The following is a 13,357-nucleotide window of genomic DNA, read 5'->3' on the forward strand; positions in this document are numbered from 1 at the left end:
TATATTAGTAACTGAGGTACTTCCTTCTGATAACTACAATCCACTCCCTTCTACAGTGTTTGTTAAGACTGGGCTTCAAGCTGATACAGTAGTTCTAAGTACAGTTCTCATTCAGGGTTTCTAGACATGAAAGAGCAATAGGAGGGTGTTTGGGGGGAGGTGAGGGCTAAGTCCTAGACCCTGAGCTTTGTGTCTGTTCTGGGTACTGAATATCGTGTTGGCAAACCGAGTCTCAGAGCGAGGCGAACTGTTGGGGCAGCAGGCTCTGGGTGAGGCTGGGCTGAGGGCTTGCACAGGCACTGCTGGCGACACTAGATCCAGGACTTGGCGAAACGGGCAGGCTGGAGACCGAAGCAACCTCCCTGTCTGAACCGTTGTCATTGTCATCATGATGGGAGCGGTGCTGATGGCTGACCACCACCCTGGAGAGCAAGACAGGGGAGGGCAGCAGGGAGATAATCTGGTTAATTTACTCACTCTAAATATCTTTGATACTAACTTTGAGCCTGTGGCAAGTTTTTACAACCTCAGCAAGTATTTCTACCATAAACATGAAGATGGATTTTATGGGATAATTAAGTATGCACCCAAGTGAGGATTTGTTTATGTTTGTTTGTTTGCATTCCTGTCACCTGACGTTTATTGATTGTGTGTGTGTGTGTGTGTGTACCTGGATCTGGATGGGGTGACGGGGTCTTGTCTGTGGGGTTCAAACCTTGAGATGTAGCTACACTTGGACCACTATGGAGTCAGAAAGAAAACAGAATGGTTCAACATTATAAAAAAAAAAAATATCACAGTCATGATTTATTCAGACAAATTATTTTAGGGTCTCCACAGTTGCTCACCATGTGAGCCGGGTCACTGGTTCCCAGATGGACTCCTTTCTGACAGAGAGTGCTCAGCAGACTGATACCTGCATGTAAAACAAACATTTCACAAACACAGAATCCATAAGATCTGGACGAACTCTCCCACCTGTTTCAGTGTTTCCTGCCCTCCGTGTGTTATTCCTTCTTTTCCTCACATAGTGCATCTTACCTTACATGACATATTACATTAACCCACACAAACTATTTTAGATGTGCTTCATTTCTGCTGTTTAACCTTCAGTGCAGCCCAAAGTAAATATAGATAAACAATCTCTATCTTATCAGGGTCTAACAAAGCAAATCCTTAATAAATCAATGCCATTGAGAGCAAGTTCATTATTATGAAAATGCACACGTACCTTTTGTCCTGTTGTTCCAGTGCTTCTGCTCCCACTGGTCCAGCAGGATGTTGAGGTATCTCGGACACTCGAAGAAGCGGAGGTAGCGAGACGATGACGGTGATGGGAAAATTCGCTCAAACTCTCCAAGACGATTGAGCTCGTCTTCGCTCTCTGCGAGCACGCGGACGTCCTCAGGGGTCAAGACGTCTAACACTGAAGAGAGGAAGTCCTGACAGAGTGAGAAGGAAACAAAGTTGGTATTTGTTTTATTTACCAGTACTCATCATCACCAACATCTACACCATCAGTGGCACAGAGGTAGAATAATGTGTGTATATAAAGGAAACAGCCTCAGGCACCACCCTGATGAAGGCAAGATGGCTGAAAACCTCTTATTTAGCATATATTACTCGATCATTAATCCACTTTCCTTGATCCAAATGTTTAGTGTGTGTTAGTATTCACTTACCTGGTCTGCATAGCGCTGTGTGAGGTAAAAGGCCCGTTTGACCCTCTCATCCGCAGACAGATCTGGCTTGGTCCTCTCCCTGGTCCCCTCACACAGACTACACACACACACACACACACACACACACACACACACACACACACACACACACAGGTGTTGATTCAACGATAAGGTCTTTTCTGAGGCTTACTGAAAATATATTGAATTATATTGAAAGTTGTTCCTAAATTGTGACCAGAATTCACTAGTTTCATCCCAGTCACAGGACCCCTTTTGGACCCTAACAACAGCCTGTAAGGTGTAGTTTCACCTCCCTACCTGCTGGTGGAGCTGGAGGTGCTACTGCAGGGGCCGACCTCATCTTCTCTTTGGGGAATACGGAAGCCCGCCAGGTTCAGGAGGTCTCTGATCATCTGACCTTTAATGGAAACATCCAGCGCTGTGTTGGAATGGAGGCTGGACCAGAAACACAACAGTTACAAGATCTAGTTTGAAAACTTGTATGTGTTTTTATGTGTGTGTGTGTGTGTGTGTGTGTGTGTGTGTGTGTGTGTGTATGTGTGTGTATGTGTGTGCGCGCGTTACCTTGGTGATATGTTGACCTCCAGGATCCAGGGTTTGAGCTTCTCATCCAGCATGATGTCAAAGCCGAACAGCTCGTGGCAGCTGTAAGGTGTCCGAAGGTGCATCTTCAGCAGACTGTTGACGTACGGTTCTGACCTGATAACCAACACACAGGAGGTAGATAGATTATTACATAATCAGACTTTTCTAACAGTCTCTAGCAATTCACCACCTCAGCTCCACATTTCATAGCCTCCCTGCCTCTACTTTCTCCTATCTATCACTCAATCACCAAACGGATATCTGCAGTGATACAAGATACTTAAAGTCTAAAAGATACCAGAATGACAGTGCCATTCAAGCTACTGCATATGCACTAATACACTCTGATATTTGTCAATCAAGGTACACTATATATCTACAGGCTGTCAGTCATCTATGTCATACAATATTTAGAAGTACAAAATGAAACTTTGTGTATTAGTCAACTAGTTTTGAACACTGTCTACAAAGTGCTTCATTAGGCCTCACAAGATACAAAAAACAAGAAAAATACACTTCACTGAAAGTTTCATAAATAATAACAAATAATAAAAATTAATAATAACTAATAACAGTTGCCCTGCAGCCAGTGAATGACTGAATGGGCAAACTTACGCTATGATGGTTTTGATCACAATGTCTTTAATCTTCTCCCAGATCAGAGTGGTGTTGACTCCCTTAGAACCAAGATACTGCCACAAGGCCTTCAGAGCCCTGAAAACACACACACACACACACACACACACACACACACACACACACACACACACACACACACACACACACACACACACACACACACACACACACACACACACACACACACATTTTGTTGCAGCTGGAGAACACACGTGCTCAGACAGCACACATATAACAGTAGCAAGGACGTGTCGCAGATTTGAACATTTGAATTTGAAACATTTGTGGGAGAGGAACCTGCTTAGGATGTGTAATTATAGTCGCTTGTTTACTTGAACTCTTTGGAGGGAGCCAAAACACAGAGTGTTAACTTTTAGTCAGGTGCCCTTAATCCTCCCTTCTCACCAGTCAAACGTCCTTCCACTCTCCCCTTTTACGCCCTGCTTCTTTTATACTTCTTCCTCCTTCGTTCTCTGCTTTCACCTCTTCAGATAGCCACCCTCCCTCCCTCCATGCTTCCTTGATCCAAACATAAACATTTCCCTCTTTTCTCTGTCTGTTACCATTTGTGTCCCTGGCAGGCCTTGTCATCGCTGTTTGTCTGGTATTCAGAGTTTTTCTTGTTGACGCTGTAGTTGGTCAGGTGCATGAACTTGTTACCCAGAGTCTTCATGGAAGACGAATACCTAAAGAGGAGAAACATCTGGAATTAAATCAAATATGACCTCTATCGTGAGCTTGTTGCAAGTCTACCACATTTTATTCAAAGCGTCAGAGTACAATCAGCCATACCAATCATATTCGTGTATATATTTAACTAGATGCTACTACTTTTTTCCTGCTTAAATGATAGACTTTCACCTTGGGGATCATTTACGTTCCATTTTAAGTAACTAATCTACAGTATTTGGCCTTGTCACGGTAGTGGATGAGATGAAAACTGACTTGCAGCTGGCGAATCGAACCAGTCCGTCAGAGAAGATGTAAATTCTGAGTGGGTCGTAGGAGGTCACGTAGACGTAGATCCGCAGGTCAAACTTGTTGCCACTGATGAGGTAGGGCTTGTGAAGGTACCTGCAAAACACAACCACAATTAAGATGTTTTTTCATAATGACTTTCTAGTACCTATGTTTTAAACCATTAGCGGTCTATTCTGGGCTACTTACTTCTGGACCAGAAGTGGTCTCTTGCGGGGCATCTGGCTCCATTTGTGGATGACCTGGATACCTATTCCTCTGGCTGACGCAGGCTATTAGAGATGAGAGAGATATTCAGAGATATTTTTTCCTGTGTTTTGAGACCTTGCCTTCACAGCTTTGGTATAGTTACAAGCAAACGGACAAGATGATTATTATCTACTAGCAGAACGTACAGGTTTGATGATCCATTTCTGCCTGGAGCCACTGTCCTCCCAGGCCTTGCGGAGCAGCTTGATGTCCTGAGGAAGGATGAAGGTGCGGGGGAAAAAGCTGAACTCTTGTTTGCCAAAGCGAACCTGCATCTTGGACAGGTTCCTCCACAGCCGGTCCTTTCTGCCAATCTGAAATGTTCCCGGGAAGTGGTTCAACTAGGACAAAAGGAACGCAAACACAGACAAGTTATGGAAGGATGGAAGATCTAAAAGGTCATTTGATCATTTCACCTGCCTTAAAAGGTAAGGCTTCCTCAGAACATAACTGGAATGAGTCGTGCATCTACAGTTTCTCACCTTCTGGTGCTCTCCAAGGGCCTTGAAGCCAGGGGACTTCATGTGGTGTCCCCAGCAGCCCAACCAGTCATGGCTTTCTACGTGAAACAGAACAACAAACTGATTTGAATCATCCAGGACAACTATCACAGTTATCTCTTACATCCTAATGCTATGTTTCACCTCGTGCATGTTAACCCTAACCCTAACCTATGTTACACAGAAATGATCTTTTAGAGTATAGGAGCAGTGAACTACAAAACATGACCTTTTGTTGTCCAAAATTATAGGTTTACATTTTCAAGAAATATGCATGACATCAATCGCTATGTGAGACACAGAGTTGAACATAATTGATTTAACATGAATTAAAAAAGACAATTTAAAATACACACAGTCAGCAGTGACAGTCTTGAAAAGAAGCCAGAAGTATTATAAGACGTTCAAACTTTGACACCTCTACACTGTGACCTCTGTGTGGCTGGTGAGCCTTAATGATTTAATCCACAAAGACTAAGTTGATGTTCAGCAGATATCATTTTTAGATCACGGTCATCCCCCGTCTAGGATTTAACCGTGAATTATATGTGGCAAACGCAAATATGTCTTAGCAACAACGACTGACGACTTACTCTTGGTGACTTTGAAGTGGGACCTGCCGATGGTGTGTTTGACAATATTTGGAGTGACGGTGCTCATCTTCCATTTTAACAGTCGTCTTTGTTCTGCAGGCAGAAGTTCCACTGCGGAGCACACAACACAACAAAGTTATATGTCATTTATGACCGTATATTTTTCTACAACGAATACAGATCATGTCTATACCGACTACAGGCATAATGCTAATATTAAAATAGTTCACAACAACTGAAAATAATCAATAAGTTGGCATTTGATGTAAACTGTTTATTTAAATTGATGTAAGCTAAGCAAATTTAGCTTTGCCTAATATTATAGCTACTGTTGATTTCACACGACAGAGGTGCGTGTCCTGACCTTTCTCGCTGGCGGTGCTGAAGTAGAGTGTTGGAGCGATGAGGGGGAACAGACTGGGAACCAAAGCTGGTCTCTCCTCGCGGTCATCTTCCGCCCCCAATGACATCGGCTCCTCGACACTGAGAGGAAGAAACAGATGTATGATTAGTGGATATCCAAATACATGCAGCCTCTCACGTCCACACCAACATCTTCAACAGTACTGTATCTTGCTGGTCATATCAAAAGAAGGAGGTTACATGTGATGGTCACATCGGGAACTTTGTGACCAAGTTTGGTTCACTGACCAAAACAAGTGCCATTTATGAACATTTTATAAAGCATTTTTAGTCGTCCCATCTCACAGAGCAGCTTCCATTTCCTTTTTAAGAAACGTGTCAAGAAGCAGCATCTTACAACTGTCTAGTTCAATCACATTCAAATGACACATATTTACTTTCTATATGTTGCAATCATGTAAACTCCATCTACAATGGTCGTTCTGTCCGGTTGCTGTTCTTTCAGCACCACGGCTCTGCTTTGCTTGTTACTATTAAACGAGCAAATTGCAGTCTCACAACAAAATTAAAAGGTAATGCAGCTCGAGTTACGCTCACTGACTTCTAACTAACGGAAGTTGGCATCCAGTCACCACTCTAGTTTGTAACACAAGTCGAGTGTGGACTGGATGGACGAGCGTTTGCACTCGGCACTGGTAACATGACGCTTGTGAGAATTTGGGGTTAGAGACATCACACATAGTGTACAAGTACATTTTGAAGAAGACACAATTAACCTCAGCAAAACAACACTAGTGCTGTAGCAAGTTTAGTCCAACATTAGCAGGTTCCTGAGCTTTTTTTCCCCTCCAAAATAACATCACTTTTCACGTCAGATGAACACAAAATAATAAACACACGAAAAGAAAAAAAAACACTCACATGACAGTCATATAGGCAAGGAAGAAAAGACGGATGAAGGAACAGGGGATGATATTTTCCTCTTCGAAATACTGTCTCTTGGATAAAATCCTTCCACCACCAACATCAGGGATACACTGGCATTACAGCTAGACTAACTTAACACTACACTACACACTATACATACAGGAGCTATAGCTTTCAGTAAAGGGTGGGAGGACAGTGGGGTGTATGTAAATGAACACATAAACAAATCAGCTGGTTGGGTGGGGGGGGACAATAGCGGTCCCTATCCAGGCTGTTTTAGCAGAGAATCAGCTCCGAGTCTTTGGTAGGGAGTTCCACTGTTGAGGCCATCACAGTGGAGAACAATATGACACACAATGCAGCAGACCTTTCCACCACGCTCTGCTGCTTTCAGCCTCTTTTAACAATGCAGTGAGAGAGAATGAAAGAGAGAGAAAAAGGGAGTCCACAGGATCTCATGCATATATGTTTTATGCCATTTTAGGAGGCCAATTAGAAATTGGATGTTGGGCGGTCCGAGGAAAGGACACTGACATTTTGAACTGGACTCTAGGTTGTTCGAGTTGACAAAAAACTTGGGCTTAACACCAAACGTTTGGTCTGTTAAATGGACAAAAATGTTAAGTAAACCACATAATGAACACTGTTTTTTTTATTATTGATTCATCTTTTTTATCCGCCCACCAACTATTTATATGGCCACAGTGAAACCACAGCTTTAAAGACAGATATAGTTTCATCAATTCATATAGAAAGATTTGTATGATTTGAATGGCTGCTGACAGTGATTATGCTTCACGAGGTACACATGAGGAAGAAAGGGACTAAGCATATAATAACAGAGAATGTGGTGGAAAGACTCAGAGTGAGTGTGGATTTACACATTTCTAGAATTAGAAGGGTATCTGCTTCATTAGAAAGAAAAACAGACAACAGTCCAGAAGAAACTGTCCAAAAATGCTCCATTACCGTCACTGGGACGGCTCATTAGAAACAAGAGAGAATAACAGTCCTCTACTGAGTTTGCATCAGTCATGATCATCATCAATCATGTTAAATTACAACATAAATAGAAATAATGAAGTGTGTGGTCACAGAGTGTGTCTTACCCAGAAAGGAGACCGATGGATGCTGTGGATGAGGTGCCATTAATGGACGAACAGTCTGAATCATCTGAAGACAACAGGAGACAACTAAAATCAGCAGTTTACAACATCAATAGCACAAACTGCCAGCTGATTAAAGGCAGCTGAGTATGATGAAGTACTCAGAGTGTATATTGTAAGTCTGAGTGTGAATGTGTGTATTTTAACTTCATACCGTCGTCACTACAGGCATTTTCCAGCTCATCAGGCAGCTCCTCCTCAACTCCATCCACCTGCATGACATACTCCTGGCTGGAAACAATTAATATGAGGCGAAATATTCAGAGTGAGAATCAGAAGGGGGGGGGGGGGGGGGGACAGAACTGCATCTGCTGATTGAGAAGCAATTAGCTTTTGCTCACCCAGAAAGCTGAGTCCCTCCAACCTGACACTCCTCTGTTGGCAAGGGTGAGGAAGGGAATGGAGATGAAGATGACGATGACACTGAGGCAGGCTGTCCTTGCCTGGTTAGGTGGATCGCGGAGATCTGAGTGGTCACGGAGCCCATCAAGACTCCTGCTGGACAGGAGGCCACATCTACAAGGGAAAGAACAGTCGTACATCCACGAGTTTGTCATGGTCCATTTCAGGTTTCATGCTGGCTACTTCAGAAGTAAATACATGAATCATGTGTCTTTCTATTTCATGATATTTCACCGGAAAGAAAACTAACTGCAAACTCCTCCTTAAAGATGTTTTCATTATTTTAAAGCCCCTGAACACTTTGCATGAAATCATAACATCAAACAATCAAATATTTCTCTAAAACATTTAATATTCAGTACTAAATAAGCAACAATCAACTTAAAAAAACAGCATCAAGTATTACTTATTAAGGGTTTTATACTCCAAGTGACCAAACAGTCAACCAACAGTCATCAGCTTCTGATTAAAATTCAACTAAATCCTAATTGGTGCATGGAAGTACATGACATCACCTTTTTCCCCAACTGAGGCCACCCACTTAAAAAGAAATTAAAACCTGAAATATCTCACGTGCAACTACCAAAACTGTTCTAATTTTGGTAGAAAATAGTGTGCTCATGTCAGATCCAACATGTTGCCTGCTTTGGATATTTTCTTTATATATAAAGAAACCAGCGGGAAACCAAAAGACAACAAATGTCTAATCGTGCAAAACTGTCATTGTATTGTGTTAGCTCATGCTAAAATATTTACAATCAACATGATGACGTTCTCACAAAACAATAGTGAGATGTGCCGGTGTCCTGATCTCCAAGATAACATATTGCTGTGTGTACACGTCCCTGGGAGAATAATAGCTTTCTGCCTCTAAAGATGAGCATTAACAAAGTTTCTTAAAGAAGCTCAGTATTACCAGAGCTCCATGTACTCATGAATAATTCTGTGAAACTTGTCCTTAGTATGTTCCTGACTCCCGATGTGCAGATTCAATCTATCGCTCTGTGACAGCTACAGTATGTGTCATAGTAAAACAATAATTCTGATTACCTGAGATGGCGTCCAGCTGTGGGGGCTGCTTCTCCTGAGTGGCACTGACACTGGCACTGAGCACTCTTGGCATGGGGCCATTTGGAAAGGGACTGGCTGCTGGAGGACTGATTCTTCTGCTTGTGGACAAGGTGCTTCCCGCTGGACAATTACTTTCTGGGGCCTGCATGTTTAGGTCTAGCGATGCTATTGTTTGGGGCTTGCTGTTTGTAGTTGCTGCCATCATTGCTGGAGGGCCACCTCTTACTACCAAGTGACTGTTTAAAGCAGTTATTGTTGTGCAACTGTTTTGTGTCTGACTGCATTTTGTTGCTGGTTTAGCTGAATGGCTCCTCCGTGTAGTTGTTGTGCTTCTTCTTTCTGCTTTTGTGCTGTCAAGGCGGGAGGCATCCTTTCCCAATGCTGCCCCCTGATGTTCACAAAGAGTAAGGCATAGAGGAGGCACTGATGGCAAGGAGGAACGGTCTGCAGCTTCAAGCTAACAAGACAAAACAAGGAGAGGTCACTGACTAAAATGTTTCCTTCATGTGAGCTAAGTTTACACAAACTTTATCAATACTATAATACAAAACAATACAACAAATCCAAAGCATTCAATGCTCATAATGCATTTTATAGGAAATTATAGCCCGACCGATACTGGATCTTTGAGGCCGATACTGGAGAAAATATATGAAAATAATGATATATTGAAAGATAGCTGTTGTTTTTTGTAATAAAAACACAAACAAACAATCTTGATATGGATCCCTTAGATTTGTTTTTTAAGAATTGTGCCTACGATTCATACTAACCGGGACAAGTTATAATTGAAAATCAACTTCTTGTTGCTCTCTGGCGAACAAACTATGTAATGGTGACACTTAACCTCAAACCTAGTTTGGGATTTCAATACTGCACTTTCTTGCTACTTATATGCCCTCATATACACCAATAATGATATATCAGTATCAATCAATACAAAAAGTAAAATATTCTTCACTATACAGCCATTGATCACCTGATGGAGAAGATGCAGGTGGCCAATATAAATGGACAGCTGGAGCTCCAAAAATCAACCTCAAACACAACCACATCTGTCTTTTTTGAGATTTTTATGTTCACTTGTTCACTCTGCACTTAGACAAGCATTTAATGTGAAGAGTTGAAAACCCAACTACATTATACAACTACGAAAATGTTCCGCTTGAACAACAACAACAACAACAATAACAAATACTCACCATCAACTTGTTAGTTTGCTGCAGGGTGGGCTGTCCTTTGATGAACAGGTCTTGATGACAAACTGACAAAAAAGGATCCAATCCCAACAGCGAATCACCTGCGGCAGCCTGACGTCTGTTCACTGCTAAACCGTTTCCAGGTTGAGAAGTTTGAAGCGACATACATTTCTGCATGGTACCTGTCTGCTGGACATTAAACCCAATCTGGCATTCCTTCTTGGGGATGGAGGAGGGGGCACTGGATTGTGTCTGCTTCAGTCCAGTTGCCAGTACCTGGTTTGGGCTTTGAATCCCATTAAGTTGATGTGGCAGGTTTGGAGACCCATCTGGCACAGTGGTGAATTGGCTCGGGATGATGGTTTTATTTCCGTCCCCCTTCTCCCATACAGAGACAGATGGGGCCACTGTTGTCTGCCTCATGGGGGAAGCAGATGAGGCAACATTAGAGAGAGGTTTGGCTTGATCCTTTCTCCTGGAGAGCTCTTGGGAAGTCTGACTAAAAGGCACTTTAGTGGCCGCAACTGTCTTGGCGTGTGTGCTGACAGAGTTTGTGGTGGTGGGACTATCTGAGTTGGAGCAAGCCCGAGGCTTCCCCCCACCCCAGGGGGAGGACTGGTTGGAGGGCATGGCACCGCCCAATGAAGATGTGGTTATTTCTGAAGGGCTGAGTTTAGGTCTTGGGTGGAGACTGATAGGCAGGATAGGAATTAAGAGTCGAGACAATACCAAAGCCTGAGATGGAGGAAGGTTCTCTTCCCTGAAAGACCCCCTGTTCCTCCTAGTAGCTCCCCTCTCAATGAGCGGTTCCTCTGTAGGAATGACTTTTGAGATGTCAGCTCCAGCTGAAGGGAGTTGTAAATTTTCTGTTGGTCACTGCAGTTTGACTACAAGTTCTTGATAAATCAGTAAACATAACTGCCGCCACAGATGCAGTGACAGCAGTACAACACTTGGGCCTAGCACCTGTGCCACAGGTCAGCAGGGCTATGCAGTGTTATCAGCCTTCACGTGAGGTCCAGACAGGCAGGCACATGCGGTTCTTTTCCTGAGGCAAAGTGGTTCCCACTCTAACTAACAGTCACACTCAGAGTTGCATATAAGACCGAGGATGAGCCAAGAGTCTTGAGGATATTACTTGATGCAGACTGAGCCAAAAGCCGTTTCTCCTCAGTCTTCTCAACAACTCTTGGGATGAAATGTAAGCTTCAGGCTGCCCAAGATTGCATACTTGGCTCACATTAATGTGTCAGGTCTTGGAGGAGGAAGTGGTGTCCTTAGGCGTCTCAGCTGATTCACAGCAGGCAATAAATGAACAGCTTTCACCACTGAAACTACACAAGAAGAGAGGCAGAGTCAGTCTAAGAGATCCCATAAATTCTCAGAAAAGCACAGTTGTCAAGATGGCCGAGCGGTCTAAGGCGCCAGACTCAAGGTGACAAACCTTCCTGAACATGGGACTTCTGGTCTCCGAATGGAGGCGTGGGTTCGAATCCCACTTCTGACAATACCTTTGTACAATTTCCCCCCCGGGGATCATTAAAGTATTTCTGATTCTAAACCTCGCCATGAAGAATTCCCTCATGTATGGAAAGAAAGTTACTCAAAACCAACGCTGAAACTTATTCAGTATCCCTGCGCCAGCTGTTAAAAAACATTTTTTTATCAAGCCGTTACTGTTTGAGAGGAAGAAACAGTAAACATTAACATAAATACATCAATAAAAACAGCAACCGAATGCAAAAAAACCCAAACACTTTGGGTAGTTACAAAGATTAAAACATGTAATTTTTCAACAATAGCTGTTAAGCTATTGTACATTGGAAAAGTTGGTGTTGTGGTGCTTAAATTCAGGACCAGACAATTTGATACTATTTGTGAGTAATATTAAGGAGGGACATTCTTATTGAAATCGCGGCTATGTGAGCTAGCTAAGGTCAGTTTGTTAGCATGTATCACTAAAGCAAGCTATCCTACATACATTATATTTAGGGATGTCGCCAGTACTTAACATTTTTTCTTTAAATTCACTACGTCTTTTGAATTCTCCTCTCAGCAGGCATCGTACAGTGTGCTGAAGCTATCCAATACACCCGTCACATTGACAACAGTGTTGGCAAGGAGCGTAGTTTCACGTGTGTGTGCTTACAGGACACGCTTCACGCTTAGCTTAACGTGAGCTAACGAACTGACTGACTGCTGTAATAACGTTAGCTCAGGTCAGACTGACTTTAAGACCGACGTGTTCTTGAAAACAACACACTCATTCCCGCGCTGTAATTGGGCGGACCTGACAGTTAACTGCAAGTTACCAATTACCTTTACTTTCGCTAGCTTATATCCGTTCGTGTTTACCACTGCACAGTCCAGACAGCGTTAGCTTAGCAACAACGACCAAGGCAACAACTGTCATGGGGTCTTTGGAAGACCCCCCGCCGGTGACAACAATAAAACACAGCCTTGCTATCATTAAAAAATATCTTAATACCTACTGCGTCCCCTGTGATGCCCCTAACATGTTGTTCCGTTGGTCTGGCGAGGGGCTACTCCTTAGACTTTCTTACATTGCAGTAGCTAGCTGAAAAGTGCGAGTGGCACATCATGGCCGAAGATCGTCTGTTGCGACAAGAGTCACTCAAACACAGCCGACGTTACGCCTCACTCCTGCTTCGTCTTCTTCTTCTTTGGTTTGACTGGCGGACTACAAACTAACTTTACGGCGTATGGCGCCACCTACTGTACCGTCAAAAAACGTTTCAAACAAAACAAAACAAAACAAAACAAAAAAATATTTGTAAAGAAGTTATATTCTGGAAATCAATACAGTTTCATTTAAATGTTAAATAAAGGCCTTTTAACCTGTACTTGTTCGTCTCTAACAGACCTTTGATGCTCCACTCCCTTACGCATATCTACCACTCTGCCCTTCAGTCTTTCCCTTTCTACAGTGAACTTCCTACAATCTCTCAGCAACATGTTCAA

At 42.9% G+C, this 13,357-nt stretch overlaps 1 protein-coding gene and 1 non-coding gene across 2 annotated transcripts; one reads left to right on the plus strand and one right to left on the minus strand.

Moving 5' to 3' along the window:
- Positions 1 to 11,079, minus strand: ttll4 (tubulin tyrosine ligase-like family, member 4). The gene is made up of 20 exons (XM_070914806.1): positions 10,379 to 11,079; positions 9,156 to 9,633; positions 8,045 to 8,219; positions 7,858 to 7,934; positions 7,647 to 7,710; positions 5,612 to 5,730; positions 5,248 to 5,358; positions 4,637 to 4,713; positions 4,301 to 4,495; positions 4,095 to 4,177; positions 3,873 to 4,001; positions 3,491 to 3,613; positions 2,904 to 3,002; positions 2,268 to 2,402; positions 2,001 to 2,138; positions 1,683 to 1,779; positions 1,232 to 1,442; positions 849 to 916; positions 671 to 741; positions 1 to 422 (listed from the first exon to the last, which is right to left on the minus strand). The coding sequence occupies exons 1-20, from the start codon at positions 11,003 to 11,005 to the stop codon at positions 233 to 235; spliced, it is 3,267 nt and encodes a 1,088-aa protein (XP_070770907.1). The 5' UTR covers positions 11,006 to 11,079; the 3' UTR covers positions 1 to 232.
- Positions 11,080 to 11,772: 693 nt separating this feature from the next.
- Positions 11,773 to 11,882, plus strand: trnal-caa (transfer RNA leucine (anticodon CAA)). The gene is made up of 2 exons: positions 11,773 to 11,810; positions 11,837 to 11,882. It is a non-coding gene; the product is annotated as a tRNA-Leu (tRNA).
- The last annotated feature ends 1,475 nt before the right edge of the window (positions 11,883 to 13,357 follow it).

Source organism: Enoplosus armatus, chromosome 11 (assembly GCF_043641665.1).
Source record: "Enoplosus armatus isolate fEnoArm2 chromosome 11, fEnoArm2.hap1, whole genome shotgun sequence".
NCBI lineage: Eukaryota > Metazoa > Chordata > Actinopteri > Centrarchiformes > Enoplosidae > Enoplosus > Enoplosus armatus.

Excerpts from the sequence above, each read along its gene's own strand:
- ttll4 (XM_070914806.1), bottom strand. The coding sequence starts at position 11,005 with ATGCCCTCCAACCAGTCCTCCCCCTGGGGTGGGGGGAAGCCTCGGGCT. Across the intron at positions 7,711-7,857 it reads AAATGCCTGTAGTGACGACG|ATGATTCAGACTGTTCGTCC; the intron begins GTATGAAGTTAA and ends TGTTGTCTTCAG. Across the intron at positions 5,731-7,646 it reads TCCATCGGTCTCCTTTCTGG|TGTCGAGGAGCCGATGTCAT; the intron begins GTAAGACACACT and ends TCTTCCTCTCAG.